Source organism: Dinoponera quadriceps, unplaced genomic scaffold (assembly GCF_001313825.1).
Source record: "Dinoponera quadriceps isolate SergipeBrazil2010 unplaced genomic scaffold, ASM131382v1 scaffold5021, whole genome shotgun sequence".
Classification (NCBI taxonomy): Eukaryota; Metazoa; Arthropoda; class Insecta; order Hymenoptera; family Formicidae; genus Dinoponera; species Dinoponera quadriceps.
The window spans coordinates 43,306-62,443 of NW_014560366.1; the positions used below are offsets into that span (position 1 = coordinate 43,306).

The following is a 19,138-nucleotide window of genomic DNA, read 5'->3' on the forward strand; positions in this document are numbered from 1 at the left end:
GAAACTTCTCAGAAACGCATTTTCAAGACACCGACAACACTATTAGCATCGTTGGAAATTCCGAAACCTTGATGACGTAACGACGATAATCGCCGATATATAATTTTCCACTAATTTTAAACAGGTTTCAAATTGTCTAACTAATTGTTGTTTCTTAAGAGCGTCTACATTACGAATGAGTATATAGAAGAGTATAGAGAATAGTATATGGAAGCCGCTGAGAAAATTATTTATTATCTTGCCGCGACGATCAGGCTACCAAAGGTTACATTCAATGGACACGTCACTTGTAGCCATGGCATGATTTAGAAGCTTGAAAGAGATGTTATTAGCGATATCCGCGGTAAAACTGAACTCATTATTTAAATGTATTTATAATTTATTGTAAATAATAATTATTTCATATTACCGCTTACGTTATATTAATAACGCGTATTTTCAATGAGAATGCTCCATTTCAGAATTTTTGGAACAAGAAAATTGTTTAAATTAATAGCACGATCCGAGAAAGGTTAAGAACCATCTACGTATGCGGGTAAATGCGGGAAGAATGCACGCAGAAATGTTTCGCCCGTATAGACAGGTTAAGTATCGATTTCGAAACGTGTGCACATATCTAATAACTTATTAGAAAATTGATCAAAGTTCGAGATATTGCGGGAGTTTCCTATTTCTAATCCCGCAAAAGAGGAAAAAGGACCGAAAAATTTTTACCGATCACGAGATTATTTGTAACTGATACTTTTATTTGACAATGGATTAATTTTATTACTATCTGTGACACCCGTTTACGATTATCTCTTGTCATTTTTCCCCCAGGGGCATTGTACTTTTTATTTCTAACGAACAATCTAGGAGATGAACGTTATTTTATCAATAGTGCATTATCGATAAGAACAAAATCGCGTCTGTGAGTGATCTTTAATATCCTGTTATGCAGCGTAATTCTTATTTATATCAGCAAATCAGAATACAATGAAAAAATTTCAAATAAAGCTCTATCGATAACGACAGGAAGGACTTTACGCGCGGAGATACGTCCTTACGTATCCGAGCGGAACAAACTGGCGGTATAAAACGATGCGTCTATCAGTTAGTGCGATCATATACCGAGCAGTGTGCGACAAGTGTGGACCGCAAATAACAGGTTCGTAACAACGTTCGTGTTTGTTCTCTCGCGAGGAGACTCGTGGGCGGTATTCTTTTTTATCCGCGATGATGCAAGCAGTGCGATCGAAAAACCACGAAGGCGCGCGTAGCGGAAAATCACGGTTGCTTGATGAAAATTCGAGAAAAAGTTCCGCAGCAAAGATGTGCTTCTGTAACAAGACACGGCGCGTGTTTGTTGTTTAGTTTAATCAAATAATTGTTTGATCCAACTAATTCTGTGTACTTATCACAACTGGCTAATTTTTCATTTATGATATTGGAATTATGAATATTTAGAAAATGTGAGATTGAATGTTGTATAAATAGGAATTGTTAGGTTGACTTTAATGCCTTACGTGTAATTCTTGTTGGAATATAAACAATAACTTTGTTAATCCATGACGTTTTCGTTCGTATAATCGCATTCAGAAACCGTGGATAGATATTTAATTAAAAGTTAATGACAGTATATTATATTAAAAAAAAATATGTCACGGGACAGAATTTCGCGGTCACTTGTATGCGATGAGTAAGATCTAAATGAGATCAGTCGATGCAAGTTCAACCTACGCGCTGTATAAAATTACACTTCTGCAGACTAATTTCCGAAATGGTACCGGCAATAGTTAATATGTTTTACAAAAACCAAAAACTATCACAATGCAGGTCTGTTAAAACGTAGAGAATTCGTACAGTGTTTGTGTTCCTCATGTAAACTTGTGTTATTTTCCTGAACTTTGGTGTCTGCAGTAACAGAATAGATATATTTAAAAAATGTAGGAAATATATTAACACCGACTAATTATATTAAAATCATTTATTATGTTATCACACTGTTATCAAGTTATGACGCAAACAAACTACGCCGTTTTTAACAAGCATTAATTTATCTCTTAATTTAAGGAGGTGCGAGTAGATTTGATCAAATATAAGATAAACTTGTAATATATCCATGATATAAAAGTTAATCGGACCAACAATGCGTAACAGAAATTTCAATAATCCTTACTGCATCGTTTCCAAAATATTGAATTTGTAAACTTGTATGTACAAGTATGTAGAAATCTCACAATACAACAAATTTTCACTAATTTGACATATATGCGTACAAGATAGAAATTTAGAAAACAGTCGTAATATTACAGACTATATATACAGATATTATGGACAAATTTCAGAATGATTGAAAACGTTTCGTTTTAAAAATATACAGTAATGGAAAGTTTCTAATTTATAGTAATATTAGAGATACATGTATATGTGCACATATTTAAACATTTATGTGCTTGTTTCTATTATTCGTGCATCTCTGTTCAACTGATGCATAAATATAGCATTAATAAGAAAAATAAAAACAATATTTTCGTAATATTATACATATATATTTACTTCAGCTTCGCTTTATTAAATAACATTTATTACTTGGGTAGCGAAATAAATGTATAGAAATATAATTTTGTTTGATAAATGATACATTTATGAAAGATCCTCTTGAAGATGCCACTGAAAATACGGCACTTAGTGAACAAACCTCCTTAATCAAGAAACTCCTTCCGTATCTCCTCCTATCGTAATATACGATAATTCAGTTTCTTTCATTTTCCAGAGCTCATCAAGCAATAACTATGTCGCCGATTTTGGGTGTTCTGCTAATCGCTGCTGTAGCATTGATGTCTCCGTGTGTTCAAAGTACACAAATGTGCACAAAAGACGCGGAATGTCCCAAAGATCTATGCTGTCTGCTAGGTAAGTTTGTCCCTTTTTTTCCCACAATTAATTATATTACAATATTTTGGCAATATATGTTCAATGTTATTGGTGAATTTTTAGGACCTATCAGATACGCGACACCACATTGCATGCCGTATCAACAACCGGGCCAACAATGCCGAGTGAATGCCGAAACGATTACTACTAATTTGACTTACCCGGATAATTCGCGACTGGAAGTTAAGGATGTGAATTTCATCTTGTGTCCTTGCGCCGAGGGATCATCCTGTAATCCGAGAACAGGCATTTGTGATTAGAAGCGCACTTTTCCATCATTAGAAGAAATCATGGGTGTGGGTTACTCAGGATGAAATACACTTTCTCTGCTAAAAGAAGAGAACATTTCATAAGAATTAAGTGAAATATTTAATGTTATTACACTAATATATTATATTTTTTTATTGCATTATATTAACGTTATTATTATTATCTTTAAAAGTACCATAGTACTAACAATAATTATGGTTAATGCAATAGCTAATAAATTGAAATAACAGAATCTATACGTGTGGTTCATGTTTACTGCTACGAAATATTATATCAGTTGGAAAATAAAAAGCAAACACCCAGGTAGAAAAAATGTGTAAGACTTCTTAAAGACGTCAGAGAGATATATAAAAAAGTAGAAAGTTTTTTTGAACGTCTTTAAGACATCTTTTAAAAATTTATTCCGTTTGGGTTATCATATCTGGCGATAAGTAGATTGATGTGTTGCTTCTAAGCAATTTATGTTACCTACCGAAGAAAATTCACATTGCAAAGCTTCTCCTGGATCCATAATTATACTGCACAGTACGAAGTACAGATGGCGAGAGCGGTTCTATCCGTGACTAGCTGTTGTACGCAATCATGTAAATGCACAATATTCTTGGTAGCGTCAGTGTGACTACTAAAATACTACTACTGCGTAGCCTGAAAGGAAATTTTCTATTTTTATACGTTTATGAATAAATGCTTAGTCAAAGTAACAAAATAAAGCAAAAAAAGAGAAACGTAGGACGACTCGCACTGTCAAAAAAATGTTTCGTACCAAGTCCTCCGGTGTTGTGAGCTTCAATTCGGAATTGTCTACCGTAAAGTAAGTTATTAAAAAATACTAAATATGTAATTGGTCATTTTAATTGATTAAAATTTCTTTAGGTCGGAGACAACCGCAAATGTTCAGACCACAGAAATATTCTATGCTTCTAATGATACACAAACTTCAAGAACAAGGACTATCGGGGTATATTGTCAAAACTATGGCTTACTTTTCTACAATTCTAAAGTCAAATTCAGTATATTAATATAATCACACACAATAAGTCGACATTTTCTCTTGTAGATTTAATTAAATTTATATCTTCAGATTCAAACAGTGAATGAAGAGAAGGCAAATGCACAGGTAGATTATGACAAATTGGCAGTCTTTTTGAAACGAGTCACACCGGGAATTCTGGAAGCTCTTGATGAAGCTTATGGTACAAATGCTTTTAACGACTATGATCCTAATGTTAAAGAAGCTTCTGCTATTAGTGTAAAGCTATTAAAAAAGATAAAGCTTCCAATGGGGCCAGATGATCAGGTATGTCTTTTCTAATTAAAAATCATATGACTATTAAAAATATGTATTATATTAAACATTGTTTAGATCAAAGTAAGTGATTTATCATGGAGTACCGTTGGTGGAATATTAGCGGTTGGTCTCAGCCATATTTATCACGGAGCATGGTGTGACCACCTTTCTACAATTCAGCTGTATAATTTCATGACAGAAGATAACTTCACCTATGCACCCACCAAAACATTAGAAACTACTGGATGTGTTACAACATTATGTTACCACCCAACAGAACCTTCAATCTTAGCAGCTGGACTGTCCAATTGTAAGTGTTCAGAATATCAGAATTACCTCTCGAACAACAAAGCTCATGTGTATCAGACTGACCTGTAGAAGCATTTTGTAGTTTTTTCCAATTAATTTTTTCGACTTTTTTTTTATTCTCACAATAAGTTAGAAAATACTTAAATATAAAATATATTGCGAAATATGTAAAATATCTTAAATATTTCATACTTTACAAGCTTATTATTATTATCAATTTTATTATTTGAGGTTTAACGATAATATACATTCATACCTCGTTACACCTTCTACGCAATATCTTTGTTTTCTCCTCGTAGGGGAAGTATTTGTCTGGAATCTCAGGAACTCGGTCAGACCTATGCATGTGTGCACGCACAGCGACAGTGTATCTCAGGTGTCCTGGAAGCCGAGGTCGGTGAACGACGTAAGTCTGTTGTTGAGCTCCAGCAGGGACGGATATATACTTATTCACAGATTGACGGCTAATTTCATGACCGCTCAGCTGTTTAAACGGTACGTTAATAATTAGCCGTTCAATTTAACTGATACAATCACCGGTACAATCATTCCAAGGTCTCGATCTCATTCACAGGTTCAAGATAGTCAAAGAACGCAATCCAGTGGAAAATGCTAGACCGCGCAGCGCGACTGGCACGCGCGAACGCGCCGCTGAGGCAGGATTGTGGATCACGAGCTTCGACTTTTGCCCGCAATTTCCTAGCATATTCATCGTCGGGACGCTATGCGGTGGAATCTACAAGTGCAGTTTGGACAGTGTAACCCCCATTGAAGGTTCGTGCTGAACGCGAGAAAGAAATGTTCTCGTGGCTAAATTTACGCCTTAAAGAAATTTATCGGTTCTCCTTTGCGATGGTTAGTCTACTCTTTCCACTTGTTTAATGAAACTTCATTATTTCCATCGGTTTCAGGAAATGCCTCGCTGATAGATCCCGTAATCGACGAGTACGAAAGACACGGAGGCGGTGTCACCTGCATCAAGTGCTCACCGTTGCGTAATTTGTTCGTCAGCAGTGCCTTGGACAAAGAAATCCGTATATACAATCTTGATGAGGTGAATATTCTTACATCGTTCTAACTTGGGCTAATATCGTAGTAACAAGTTCGGGCCCACATTAATGAGAAGAAGAAAAACGAATATAATTAACTGGCTGATATAAATGACTGACTCATAAATTATTAATTATTCAAGGCCAGAAATTAAAATTCAAAACGTTTTTTTCTTTTCGAGTTTTCCGACACTGGACACTCGAAAGAAGTACATGACGATATTTATACCAATGATTCACACGGACACTTATGCGATGATTGAAAACTATTATACTACGTTAGTCGATATTAATGTTGTCTTCTAAGATTATGCAATGGTGTATGTTACATGGATACGCGTGAACAGCACGTCAATCATCAAATTATCTCCGTCGACGATACGATCGTAGGATTGGCATGGATGATCGGCAATCGAGACGTATTCGCGGCATATGGAGCAGGCTCATCTGTAAAATTCTACAACGTCAGGAATGGTAAACCCGTGACGTATGCAAAACTCCGAATGACTCGCAAACAGAAAATCAGTAGCTTGTGCGTCAATTCCAAGAGGTATGCATACGTGTAAAATAACTAAGTGCGGATGACTCATCAACAAGACTTTTATCTTCCTCCTCTTTCTTCTAATTTTAGCCACAATAGTCACGATGTGAATTTACAATTCGTTTAAACGATTCCTCGGCATGCGTGCGTGTCGGCCTACAGAGAAAGAAATATTATTTTTACCTGTATTAAGTATATTTACGCCGCGAATATCTGGAATCTCAAAAATAGAATTGGCAGTAACGTTGCGCCATGAATAGCTATATGATTTCTAAAGTAAAATTTTGGACGTCTCGGCTGCTCGCGCCGGTACTTGTACGCTTAATACTTTAGTCTGTTGTTAGTAGCAGCTAACACAAAGTAATCAGACAAATGGAAATAATACACTACTATACGTATTGTGTTGACTGAATATTTTGAAACAAATGATCATCACAGACACGTTAAAAAGAAATTCACCGAGGAACTTGTTAATCGACTGTAATCGCAATCGCGTGACAAATGCAATTTCTAGTACCAACGCAAAGAATTAAATGAAAAATTACATGTATTTTTAGGAAATTAATGACTTATTATTTGTTGTAGAGATATATTGGCTATTGGAAGTACTCGAGCGAATATTGAGATATGGAAATTTCCACGCCACCTGTTTTGAACGTTTTCAACTGACGTAATTACTTAATGATTTCTGCTAAATAGGCTGACGTTGCTACACATGCTTTATATCGCACGCAACACGTGTAACAATTTTTACTGAAATAAATTACTCAAAACGTCAAATGTCTACGTCATTCGTGCGTTTTTTCTCTCGAGTAGATAAGAAATGATGAGAAAACAAAATTTTTGATAACATATTTATCATGAATTAAGGATTATCTTACAACTGGAAAAAATCCGTGAATCTCAGAGATCGTTTCTGAAACAAGTATAATTCTTAAGCAACATATACATTTATTTTTCTTTAAAAAAGGTAAATTCTTACAAAAAATGTATAATTATAAATATATACATATAATATATTCGCTCCTTGCATTCTTATATTCTCATATCCATGGAGATGGATTTATATTGTAAAATAATATATATACAATAAATAACAATTTGGGATTGTAACATCATTACCTATTTTTTAACTATCGTCTTAATATTGGAGTTATCTTGCTACTAAGAAATTTAGCGAAAAAAATAATCCAAAGTTTCATCGCTGAATTATACAGGATGTTCCATTTTAATATTTTTACACGATTACTTCCCTGAAAAAAATGAATCGGAATTAGTCAAAGAAATGTTTTAATATCTATATTACGTTTCAGAAAGAAACGTCTCATAATTAGCGTAACGTTGTTTTATTGTAAAATTGCCTTTGTAATCTGCCTTCTTTCCACTTCGAATGGAATTATATGATTTTTCTAATCATTCTGCATGTTTATATATTATGTGTTTCGTGTGTGTGTGTGTGTGTGTGTATACATTGTATAAATTATATATTATAAAAAGTAATTTTTCATTACCTCTGTAATCTCACATATGAAGACAGAATCTGAAAAGAGAGAATTTAATAAAAATAGAGCACAAGGAGAAGAATATTTTATTATTATATTTCAGGTACGACGATTTTCTCACAGGACATAAAACTGTCTTGTGAAAAAATTTATCGCACGGCTTGACGCCTGTGCAGGTGTTCCTTGCCCTTAAAAGGACAGTTTTAAATTTTGTCCTGAAAAGGACAGTTTTATTGTACTCCTTGATTTCTCGCCATGTTCCTTGTCCTTAAGAGAGAACAATTTATCCTCCTGAAATATCCCTGAAAATTCCGATCTTGGAATTTTTTGTAGAATGATAAACGTTTTAACCATTGCTCATACCGAGAAGGTGCACCTCCGTTCGTGACGCATTTGCGGGCCCCCGGAAGGGCCCTAACAGAAAAAGGATTATGTGGAAGAATCTGGTTTAACGGGATATGATATAAAGTGTGATAGGGGAAGGGGGACAAAAAATAAAAGCGATTCTCCCGTGAAAAGTTTCTTACATATCTTGAAGGTGGCTATAGGCTGTTATTGTGTATTGGGATCCGTTAAATTCTTCATACTGATGCGAATTTTTAGTAAAATAAAGGGAAAATAGGGAATAGAAGGTAGTATATGGGGATATGGTTGAAAATTTCTCCTCTGCTCCATCTTGGTGTCCTCGTGGTGGTCCTCTTCTGATGTGAACGGAGAAAGGTCGTCGACTCCGTTCTCCTTCTCCTTTTCCTTCTCCTCCTCCTCTTCCTCCTCCTTCTCGACAAACACAGATGTTGAAAGATACGTTCTCTTGCCGATGTGGCAGCACCACTTCTTCTTCTTTTTATTTCAGCGCCACTCGTTAAACGAGTCACGCCACTCACGCGGGGGCTTTTCCTCCTGTTGTCTTCGTGATCGGATACCTCCTCGATCGCCCGAAGAGCCTGTCTCCGGCGTTTCCTTGTACTTGTTTCTTGCCGCTCCCGCTTCTCCCTCCCTTTCTCGACCCAAGTGTATGCGCGTGCACCTCCGACGCTCGCAGCATTTCATCCTACACGTGCCTCGCACATAAACTCCTCCAAATATACCAAATTCCGTCCCCGTGTGATAGATACACAATCGCGTGGTGCGCCGAAATACTCTCTCTGGAAGTAACACGGGGACGGGAAGCTCTAGTAAATCTCACTACGGTCGCTCCCAAAACCGTTTTCCTCGCGGTAAAAACTCCGCTTCTCGCGGAAAACTTTGGGCATCTTCGTCTCCACTTGACCGAGGAATAGGAAAGCTCCGTTTATATCTTCAAACGTATGACCCGCCGGAAACGATTTTCCGGATATTATTGCACGCCAAATTCTTATCTGTCCCTATCTCTCTCGCTCTCTCTCTCTTCTCCATCAAAAAAGCTCTTTTTCTTTCTCGTAATTCTTCCTGCATCACTTTTTTTCCTTGTCTTGTGGGCATTCACACACGCTTGCTCTCTTTTTCTCTCTCTTTCAACTGGTCTCACCACGACACTTACAATTTTTTTGGCGCCTTTTTTGATTCAAAAAGACATTTTCTGGTCCGTTTTTCTTCTGTTGAAATCTTCACACTCGCTTCGACCCCTCGCTCAGACTCGAGATATCGCTCTGCTGACGAGCAGGAGAGCTTTTTTGTACATATATTCGCTGCTCCGCTCTGTGCTCCGAGTCTGTTCGGCGTCTTGATGATCATTCACACCTGAAAAAACTCTCTCGTTCCCTTCCTTTTCTTTTTTTTCCTCCTCCTCTTCTTCTCCTCTTGTTTCTTCTTCTTATTTCTCTTCTCACTTCTTGAATACTAGAAGTTTTCGCTCGCTTTGTAAATTCTTTCGTGAGAAACGCACCGGCCTCATAAACGTGCCAAGCGAAGTGCGATGCAAACAATTGCGCCTTTAGGTACGACTCTTCCTCCCTCGGCAACAGCTCCGAGCATGTTTAAAGCGAATAGCTTCCGGAAAGCCTCCGCCATCTCATTTTACCTTTATCCTCCCGAACTGACGCGGTCTTCCTCGATCTTGTCTTCGACCGTCTGCCTCGATTTCTCGGTCCTTCCATCCCTTCCTCTAACGTCTCGATTTTCTTGTACTATTCGACACGCTCGAGTGTATTTGACTCACGGATGCCGTGAACGAAATAACGTGGAAGAAGATGGCGACGATCCTTCGCACGCAGCTTCTCGATAGATCGCAGCAGCGAGTGACGTTAGCGAGTCCGTCGTCTCCCAACCTTCCGTCCCCGCTCTTCTTTCTTCACTCTTCTTTCTTCCTCGTCTTCCGTGGAGACCCTCCAGCTGCCCTCGTCAGACGCGCAAGCACGAGACGATTGTTTCGCGGCGAAAACAACGGGATGCGCGTTGAAAAGTCATCGCCGCCCGCCGGTCACCCGTGAAAACGGTTGAAGGATCGATCTCTCTCGCGACCAGTTGGTTGAGCCGCTTGCTCCGAAGATAACATCTCTCCCTTCGGGAGATAATTCCCGTTCTTCATCGAAGGCAATAATCGGATCGTCGATGGACAGACGATCGATAGATCTCGTTTTTGCGCGTAACGACGAGCCGCCGCTGCCGCCTTTCACCGCCAGCTTTTTCCTGGATCTCTCTTCTCTCTTCCTCTTTCATCTTCGCGGTTTGCTCTCGCGTTCAGGCTTCGCAAGGCTGGGAGCGATCTTCGCAATCGTTAGTCGTCGTTTCGAGTCGTTCGAACGGGCCACCAATGCGAAACACACTCGATTGCCTCCGGAAATCTGCTTCTTTCTTTCTTTCTTTCTTTCTTTCTTTCTCTCTTTCTCTCTTCCTCTCTCTCCTCCTCTCCTCGCATAACAAAATATTCTTTCTCTCTCTCTCTCTCTCTCTCTCTCTCTCTTTCTGTCTCTTCCTTCTCTCTGCCTCTCTATTTCCGGGGGTAACCATCCCCCCTCTCCACGCGCGTTCATTTCGTTTATTTACAATTGTTTAGATGTATATATCGTTATCTATATTACTATCGTCACACCATCGTCGACCGATGCTCCCTCCTCGTGTGTGTAAACGGTTAGTCCTTAATTGCAATATAATACATGTCTATGTGTACGCTCCAGTCGGACTTAAAGTGTTAGCATTTTGTTTTTCCTTTTACGTTTCGCTACATAATAGATTACGGCTCTCTATCTCTTACGTAGTCTTATATAATTGCATCTCGTCGTGACGGCCCGTGACGAAAAATCGCCCCGGGTGACACGAAGGGGGGAAAAACATCGTCGTCGTCATATCGTGCTCAGTGTCGTTACCATCATCACAGAGATCGCGACTCGATATCTTTACAACTATTATTATTCCTTCGATAGACTTATTACTCATTCTTTCTTTCTCGCTTGCTCTCTCTCTCTCTCTCTCTCTCGCTCTCTACCTCTCTAGACAACGGAACGTAAACGTTGCCTATCTTTCTTGCAATCTCGGTACGTACATGTCGTATCAACGAAAGAAGTAATTCAATTTCACTCGGCTTTCTCTCTCATAATATTCATACCACCGATCCAATGCGATCGTATTATCGATATAGCGCCGATATATAGTATATAACGCGATTCTTCGACAGGGGGCACTTGGATTGTTCTCACCATTGACTAGGGACGAAAATAAAATACGAAGTATCCTCGCCGATACGACCATGCACGTACCGTAAGTGTAAGTACGAGTCGCTCGTTTTGAAAGTAACCAGTTTATAGTTCGAGGAGTGACACACACACGTCGTGTCGATGTGTACCCGCGTCTCACATTAAAATTCCATACTTCTTCACAATTGCATTCACGCCCGCTTTCAAGAGAAACGACTCGCGTACGTCGACGCACACATTCTCTCTCTCTCTCTCTCTCTCTCTCTCTTTCTCTTTCCCTCTCTGTCGTTTTTTCGCAATCATTCTTTCGGTCGCCATAATGTATCTCTATCATTGTTCCATTAAAGCAGACCAGAGTTTCAGGAAACAATGCTCTGTACAGGCTACGCTGAGTGTAAAGTGTAAACTTACGTAATGAACGAATACGTGTAATAAACGAGTGTATAAGAAACAGCGGTTGCTCGTTCGAAAACAAGGGAGTAATATTCGTGCGCGCTAAAGGAGTGATCAAATGATCTCTTCATCTCTCGCGAAGTTCCCATCAAACTTTCGATCGTGTCGTTAAACTCAACACTGAAGATTCGCGTTCGCACCTCCGGTACCTTATTTTAGAATTAAACGCGCATTTCGCTCGCATCTGGCAGAGATCGGTGATTCGGTGGAGACGTTAAATGAATATATCGCAACACGTCGCGTTTAATGCTAAACGCAAGGTGTGAATGCGAATCAATCACTGCGCGTTATATGCATCATTCACAAATTCCTCTCACATTTTTCACGAATTCCTTCCCGATGTTTTAATTAACCTTAAGGTTACTCACCGGAGTAGAATTTTTCGCAAAAAAGAAAAAATAAAATACGAATTCTCAACAGAAAGTAGAATCGCTTATTCAATTCAAAATACATAAAATACGCATAAATACAGCTGACGGTAATTTCTTCTCAAAGCTCCAACGTCAAAACATTTAAACGACTTTCGGCAAGTGAAATTAGTCATTAACGCGAATGATACCGTTATCTTCCAATGCCATCTCTGAAAGTAAAAGGATTTACCTGTAGAATACGATTATCTCGCAATCGTTAAAAATCTCTGTTGAACACACGTTCGCCGTCTCAGATAACGTTTTTCTGCCTCGTTAACAATCTTAGCGATGCCATCGCTCACGCCCAGTGATATCTCTCTTTATCTCTCCGTGATCACCTGCGATCAAGTCTTCAACGCACGGATATTCCCCTCGTCGAGAAATTAAGAGGAAAATAGAACCTTACGCGCTTATTTATATATCATATGGGAAAGTTGTTTTCACGCGCGTCCACGCGAGTGTCTGTGTGTGTTGTGTGTGTGTGTGTGTGTGTGTGTGTATGATTTGCCCATGTCGTCATTCGTCGACGACATCGCGTTATAACATAGTTTCTGCGCGCGCGTGAAAACAATTTTGATCCGTAACGACACGTTCTCCCGGCGGCCCAGCCGAATATGTGTCCCGCTTTACCGTTCTGTTATTATCGTTTCAACGAACACGAATACTCGCTCAACTGACGTAAAATCGGCGATGGCGGGTCGACGAGACGAAACGTGCCCTCCTTGGAGGAGGAAGCTCTTTTACTCACTCGCTCACGCCACACATACGCAGCCACTCTCTCTCTCTCTCTCTTTCTTTCACGCTTTCCCAATCTTCTGGTTTTTGGCACACACGCGCATTCTCACTCGCAACGCATACACACACGCACGCAATCACCGTCCGGAGACACGCTAATCTACATATATATCAAGGTACATGGTCTCGATTCGCTAAAATAGTCAGTACATTTTTCTCACCGTGTGATGAGAGCGGCGAACAAACCTTTCTCTGTTACCTTCGATGTTGCCGGCGGCGCGATCGCCACGGCACGAATACGGCGGGACGTGTTCATTATTGTTTATCTTTTTCGCATGCCCCTCGCGCGCGTGCGTGCGCGAGAGAGAGACACACACAAAAGTCTCTCACGTGCTCAATCGCAAGTGCTAAGTCGCATAGACCGTCCCGGTCTCGTCGTACCGTCGCGTCGCACCGTCGCGTTCGCGCGGCGGCGGAAGAAGGAATAAAAAATATTGTCGTCGACGGGGAACGCGCACCACGTCCGTCGAGGATGTGTGCGAAATGCTTTCGCGAGAGAAGCACGAAATCGAACCTCGGAACTTCTCCCTCCCGCCACCGCCGGCAAACGCATTTGATGCTTTGAAAATCTTAACCTGCCTACTAGATCCTTGAAGTAACTCTAACGGTTTACTGGTTTTTTTTTTTTAGTCGCAAGGAGCGTAACCACGTGGCGCGGTATCGTGTCGCAAGCGTGCCGCGCGTGAGACGCAGAGGAGAACGGTCGGCAATCGACGGAATATGGGGGCTCTCGAGATTTCTAACGTACGATCGTTCACGACCATCTAGAGATCGTTTCCTGAAGGCAGCAGCTCGACAGCCCGGGATGATAAGAGTCGAGTATATTAAAAACGAGAATACATTAGAAACGTGAATCGACAATCAGCGACGTCCCATACAGCGCGTTCCGCGCTGATCCGGCCATCTTGACGCGATCTCTCCTGCGTACGTGTATAATACACACGCTTGCCTCTGTGCAGTGACTCTGGATTATTATTACACCAGAGACACACGCACGGCGCCCCACGTGCCTGCGCGATCCTGACAAATCATATTCGCGAGGTAAAAATCCCGCGAAACGATTGAGATCGAAGTGCGTGTCCCGAATTTCAATATAATACGCTTAATTTTAGTATGCTAAAATTTAATTCGTAAGTTCAATTAAAAAAAAAGAAGAAGAAGAAGAAAAGAAGATATCAATATCGGACGAGACGGCGAGAAGTACACGAAAAGGGGCACGGCGAATTTTAGCGTCGATGACGCGCGACAAAAAGAACCTAGAAGGAAGAAAAAAAAAAGATAAATCGGAGGAATGTATTATCGCCGTAGAATTCAACGCTACGGAGACATATTACGCGCCGCTTTTCGTTCTCATTAACATTGGACCATGGGGTGCTTCGACAACAATTATACTCTCTTCATCTCTCTCTCTCTCTCTCTCTCTCTCTCTCTCTCACTCACTCATTCACTCACTCACTCACTCTCTTCTTCTCTCTCCCTCTGTTTTTCTCTCTCTCTTTCCTCTTTCCTTTCTTCTCCTTCATATTACGCTCCGTCAAACTTCCCTCAACTTAATCCTAAATATAAGGCTTATTTAATTAATCGACATAGTGTTTCGTGTGGCTGTGTTTGTCTTGTGTCCCTGTATGATGAGTGTCTCGGTATGATAAGACGAGAGCATATGTGTACGAGCATCGCATATTAACGGGGAAATGTTTCAGGATCCCTCGTGAGGATAGCGCGCCGAAATTCTCCTCCTCATTGACGAAAAACTCGAGGTGGGAAATCAAGTGGCAGGACCACGAGAGCTCGACGATAATTCGAACACATGGGTCTCTCTGCGGCGATGAGCTTCAATGTCTTTGCTTACGCGCTTAACTATATAACCAGCGCAGCGACGACCGAAATTCGCACGAAGCCTCGTGCCCTATTGCCGATTTTGAATTTCTGCGTACGGAGAGAACTCTTTTGAAAGTAACGAAAAAGCAAGGGGGGAAAAAGAAGAAAATAAACGAATGAAATAAGAAAAATATACAAACGACGATAATAAATGGAAATATGTGCTGCTGCATGGATGATCTATATATTCCCTCCCTCTTGTAAAATAGTTTTTAAATCATTGCTAACAGTGCGAAACAGGTGACAAGAGTTCAGTAGCTTATTAATTAATTGCTCGACTCGTCCGTTGCGTGTGAGGATTGAAACTGATATAATCACGGTGAGTTTGGTTCCCTACGTCGTAGAGGACGGGAAAAAGAATCTCCCGTTTCAGATGTCGCGTTCGTTCGCGAAGAAACACACGAAGATCGATCGTCGCGTGCTCTTCCTTTGTCCAAATGTTTCCAAATTCGTCGGAATTATATCGGCAACGGTCCCCGATCGCGTGGAGAAGCATCGGTGCAAACGGTATTGTCTCGACCCTGTGATTGTTCACCCACGTGTTTTCAAAATTTCTCGTAAAAAGCGTATCAGCTAAACATAGATAAAAATCTGTTAAAAGAAACCTTCGATCGACCCTTTCCTGCGCGAAAGTGTTATTGTTATATACATGCTAAAAAAAAAAGGATATATGTAGCTTGAATTTCTGTACGTCCACGAACGTTTATCGAGAGTCAACCTGTTTGTTTCTAGGATACAACTCGGACGAGTCCTGTGGAGCAGAATCCGACAGAAATTGCACATTTCGGCCGATTTCCCGCCCCATTCTCCTTACTTCATTGTTCCGCTCGACACTCAGGAGCGTAATTTTCAGCAAATCTCTGCGTCATCCAGGAGCTACTATTGTTGGCACATTTTTAAATGATATCCCCAGCAGACCTAATCTACTGAATACTGAGACGAGCTTTTAACTAACTGATTGAACGCAAAATGAAATAATAGACGAAACGAAGAACATTCAGTTCGACTTTCAGGATTTTTTACAAGCGAGAGCAGGAACATCGACCTGCATATTGCACTTAGCGAGTCGCATAAGACGGGGTAAAGATAAGTCGGAGACTGAATGTTCTTTATTTCATCTATTATTTCGTTCTGCGTTCAATTAGTCGAAGGATCGTTTCGGTGGGCCGGGCCTACTGGGGATACCATTTAAGAAAAACGGCTCAACAACGGCACCTCTTGGGTGACGTTCCAAAATCCAACTTATTGTTACAGGTTACTTAAAAATCTATAGTATACGTGACATAAATTGTAGAGTTTTAGTAACCAAGGTTGGGTTTTGGAACGTACTCTTGGGTGACGTGGAAATCTATGGGAAATTTATGCACACGAATTACACGAACCGTAATATACGTTCTTAAGTGTCGAACGGCACTTGGGCTGCGCGCAGGGTGATAAAGGAGAATGGCGCTGAGCGGAGCCAGTTGAAAATCGGCCAAAGTGTGCAATTTCTGCCGGGTTCTGCCATAGAGAAATCACGAAGGAGCCCGATATTAAAATAAAACAGTCGAGGTTTTCGACATCGATGGATTGTTCGTTAAAATTCGAGGGGACTCTCTCCGTTATCAAATGTTCCTTCAATGTGCCTTCCATCAGAAAATTTACAGACAGCTGCGTGAAATCGCAAACGAATTTCTAGCTACGATCGAGAAATAAGCGAAGTTAAGCTAAGTGCAAACGAAACGCTCTTCTTCTAAATATTATTCGTATCCAATGGATACGAGCAAAACATACGATATAATCAAAGGAAAAAAAAAACATGCACGATAATAATTTCGAAGCGTGAAGGTAGAATATACACATACATGCACACCTGTTCACATATCCCGTGCACGTTTTAATGGCCGCAGATGATGTATCACGAGATAAATTTCCCGCGCAATAAAACGAAACTAAAAATTTTTTTTACGACCCCGCACGTCCAGTTTGAGAACACTTTACTGAAGTTTACGACCGCTGGAAGTAATATTGAATTCTATGTTCGTCGAAAAGTATCATTGAGGTTCAATTCGGAAAGTCGCTTAAATACATACAGTGTATTACACTTTTTAGACAGAAATTCCGACCAGAGACTGGGAATTTATAATTGTATGATGCTTTCTCGAAAAATTCGAAGAGTTCACCGATGAATTTATCACAATTCAATGGTTCAGCGGAACTTCGCGTAGAATTTCACTTATAAATTCCGAGTTGCCGTACGCTTTATACTCTCTTACCGGAATAATTTTACAGTTGTACGTTTACGTCATACATTAAATGTTCAAATTTCGAAATTAAAAGTCCCATCCATTGTTAAAATATTTGAGCAACAGTGACAAATGTAAATGTAAACAGAAGTTGAAAATAGATTCTTTTCTGTCTCGTCGCATATTGTGCCGGATAATTTCTAGAATGTGGCAACCTCATTCAAATCCGTCTTTTCATGAGAGCAACGTAGAATGAACGTACATTATCTCATCATTCGTATGATAGAAAAAAATACCACCCGGGGAAGTTGCAGAAAGCATCGACATGCGGACACACGATCGGCCTTGTCGATTTCGACGAGCGCAACGCGAAACATCTGTGAACTCGTCGCACAAGGTCGCCTTGAAAACTCTATTCGTAGCGTTAGGTATATTTGTTATTTTCTCGCTTATAGATCCCACGAAATATCTCTCGCTTGCCCTCAAAGCTTATTTTGCGACGAACCATTTTGTACGTTACAGTATCACAATGAGTGTTGACCGATAATATGGGTCGTCCCGGTTTATCGTCCCGCGTCCGCCGAAAAATCTCTCTCTCCCTCTCAAATGAAGAGGAAATCGCACGATCTCGCATTCCTTATCGGACGTTCACGGGGATTTCGCTTCTCTCTCCTTCTCGTTACCCTTGCCGTGAAGACACGACGCGAGAGTTACTGCGCGATTACACGTCGAAACTCTCAAAACATCCTTTTGAAATACATACGCGCTCTCACTTTCTCTCATTTGGAGAACGAACGTGTCGCGGTCGCGACAGTAAATCGCGAAATCGATTCGTCTCGTCGCCACCGCGGTCTCCTTCGGGACGACCCAACCGCGCATTCGGCATGTTCATTACAAACTACGATTATTATCAGCTACGTTTTTTGTCTTAAACTCTTAAATGTTTCTTGTCTTGTATAATTCTTATATTTATTCTTAAGTGCGTCGCATTACGACGACGGATCGCGTTACAGAGCTACGACGCGCGGACGAGTCCGAGTCGAGGTCAGAATCAGCGACCGAGTTTCAGCGATCGTTCTCCCAACATGAGGTGTCTCGTTCTCCAAAGATAAGCAAGCTCAACTTTTAAAAATTCCGAGTCTTTGATTGTTCTCTTTTTTTTTTGGGGGGGGGGGGNAAATTTCTTTGGGATTTAACCCGGCGCGCGTTCGTAACTCGTGGTGCTACATCCGGCAATACGCCTTGTGAGACGAGACGCGCTACGACCACGCGAAAGGTTAAATATACTTGGTACGTTATCCCCTTTACTATACTTTTTCTCTTTTTTTTCTTTTTAATGGACTTAGGTGTCTTCGTGGCCAGACACCTCGTGTATCTTCTTCGCGGGAACTTGCTCGCGATATCTTAGTTTCATCGCCTAGCAACACGACAGGACGACTCTCGTGCACCGTAGCTCTCAGAGTCGCGAGACGCGCTCGAATAATTTATCCTTCATCTTCTCTCCCTTTTTTTGTTCTTTTCTCATCAAGAAAGACTTATTCTTTTTAACTCTGTCGCGCTCCCTTCCCTCCCTCCCTTCCTTCCTGAACTCTCGAGCGCTCCGCATCTTACGGATAGTACTATCGAACCGTCAAATTCAAACCGTCTCGTTAATATTAAAGCGTGAGGAAAGCGGGTGTTACGGTCCCTCTTGTAAAAGAGGAAGAAAGAAAGAGAGAAAAAGAGAGAGCGGGAGAAAGAAAATGAAAAGACATGATTTCTTCTCCTTTTCTCTCTCTCTTTCGCCCTCCTGTTTGTCTCACTTGCTTATCTGACGTGCGATTAGTATCTCTCTTCGTTAGATTTCCCGTGTTAAAATTGTCATTCTCACATTTATCGCACTTAAATTTAC

The 19,138-nt window shown here is 40.5% G+C and overlaps 2 protein-coding genes across 4 annotated transcripts; both read left to right on the forward strand.

Moving 5' to 3' along the window:
* Positions 1-1,106: 1,106 nt before the first annotated feature.
* On the forward strand, positions 1,107-3,385 carry LOC106750777 (astakine-like). The gene is made up of 3 exons (XM_014631341.1): positions 1,107-1,147; positions 2,756-2,895; positions 2,980-3,385. The coding sequence occupies exons 2-3, from the start codon at positions 2,775-2,777 to the stop codon at positions 3,174-3,176; spliced, it is 318 nt and encodes a 105-aa protein (XP_014486827.1). The 5' UTR covers positions 1,107-1,147; positions 2,756-2,774; the 3' UTR covers positions 3,177-3,385.
* Positions 3,386-3,724: 339 nt separating this feature from the next.
* LOC106750775 (WD repeat-containing protein 34-like) lies at positions 3,725-15,253 on the forward strand. 3 transcript variants are annotated; one of them, XM_014631337.1, is made up of 10 exons: positions 3,725-3,997; positions 4,060-4,144; positions 4,268-4,483; positions 4,550-4,784; positions 5,083-5,278; positions 5,358-5,557; positions 5,695-5,837; positions 6,180-6,382; positions 6,959-7,043; positions 14,845-15,253. In XM_014631337.1, exons 1-9 carry the CDS (start codon positions 3,939-3,941, stop codon positions 7,026-7,028), a joined length of 1,407 nt encoding a protein of 468 aa, XP_014486823.1. In that variant the 5' UTR covers positions 3,725-3,938; the 3' UTR covers positions 7,029-7,043; positions 14,845-15,253. The 3 variants fall into 3 exon arrangements, with proteins under 3 accessions (XP_014486823.1, XP_014486824.1, XP_014486822.1); XM_014631338.1 differs by lacking the exon at positions 14,845-15,253 and adding an exon at positions 13,775-14,315; XM_014631336.1 differs by lacking the exon at positions 14,845-15,253 and having other exon boundaries at positions 3,726-3,997; positions 6,959-7,153.
* Positions 15,254-19,138: the final 3,885 nt, after the last annotated feature.

Coding starts and splice junctions, on each gene's coding strand:
- LOC106750777 (XM_014631341.1), top strand. CDS start 2,775: ATGTCGCCGATTTTGGGTGTTCTGCTAATCGCTGCTGTAGCATTGATG. Junction 2,896..2,979: donor AGATCTATGCTGTCTGCTAG/GTAAGTTTGTCC, acceptor GTGAATTTTTAG/GACCTATCAGATACGCGACA.
- LOC106750775 (XM_014631337.1), top strand. CDS start 3,939: ATGTTTCGTACCAAGTCCTCCGGTGTTGTGAGCTTCAATTCGGAATTG. Junction 3,998..4,059: donor TCGGAATTGTCTACCGTAAA/GTAAGTTATTAA, acceptor AAATTTCTTTAG/GTCGGAGACAACCGCAAATG. Junction 5,279..5,357: donor ACCGCTCAGCTGTTTAAACG/GTACGTTAATAA, acceptor TCTCATTCACAG/GTTCAAGATAGTCAAAGAAC.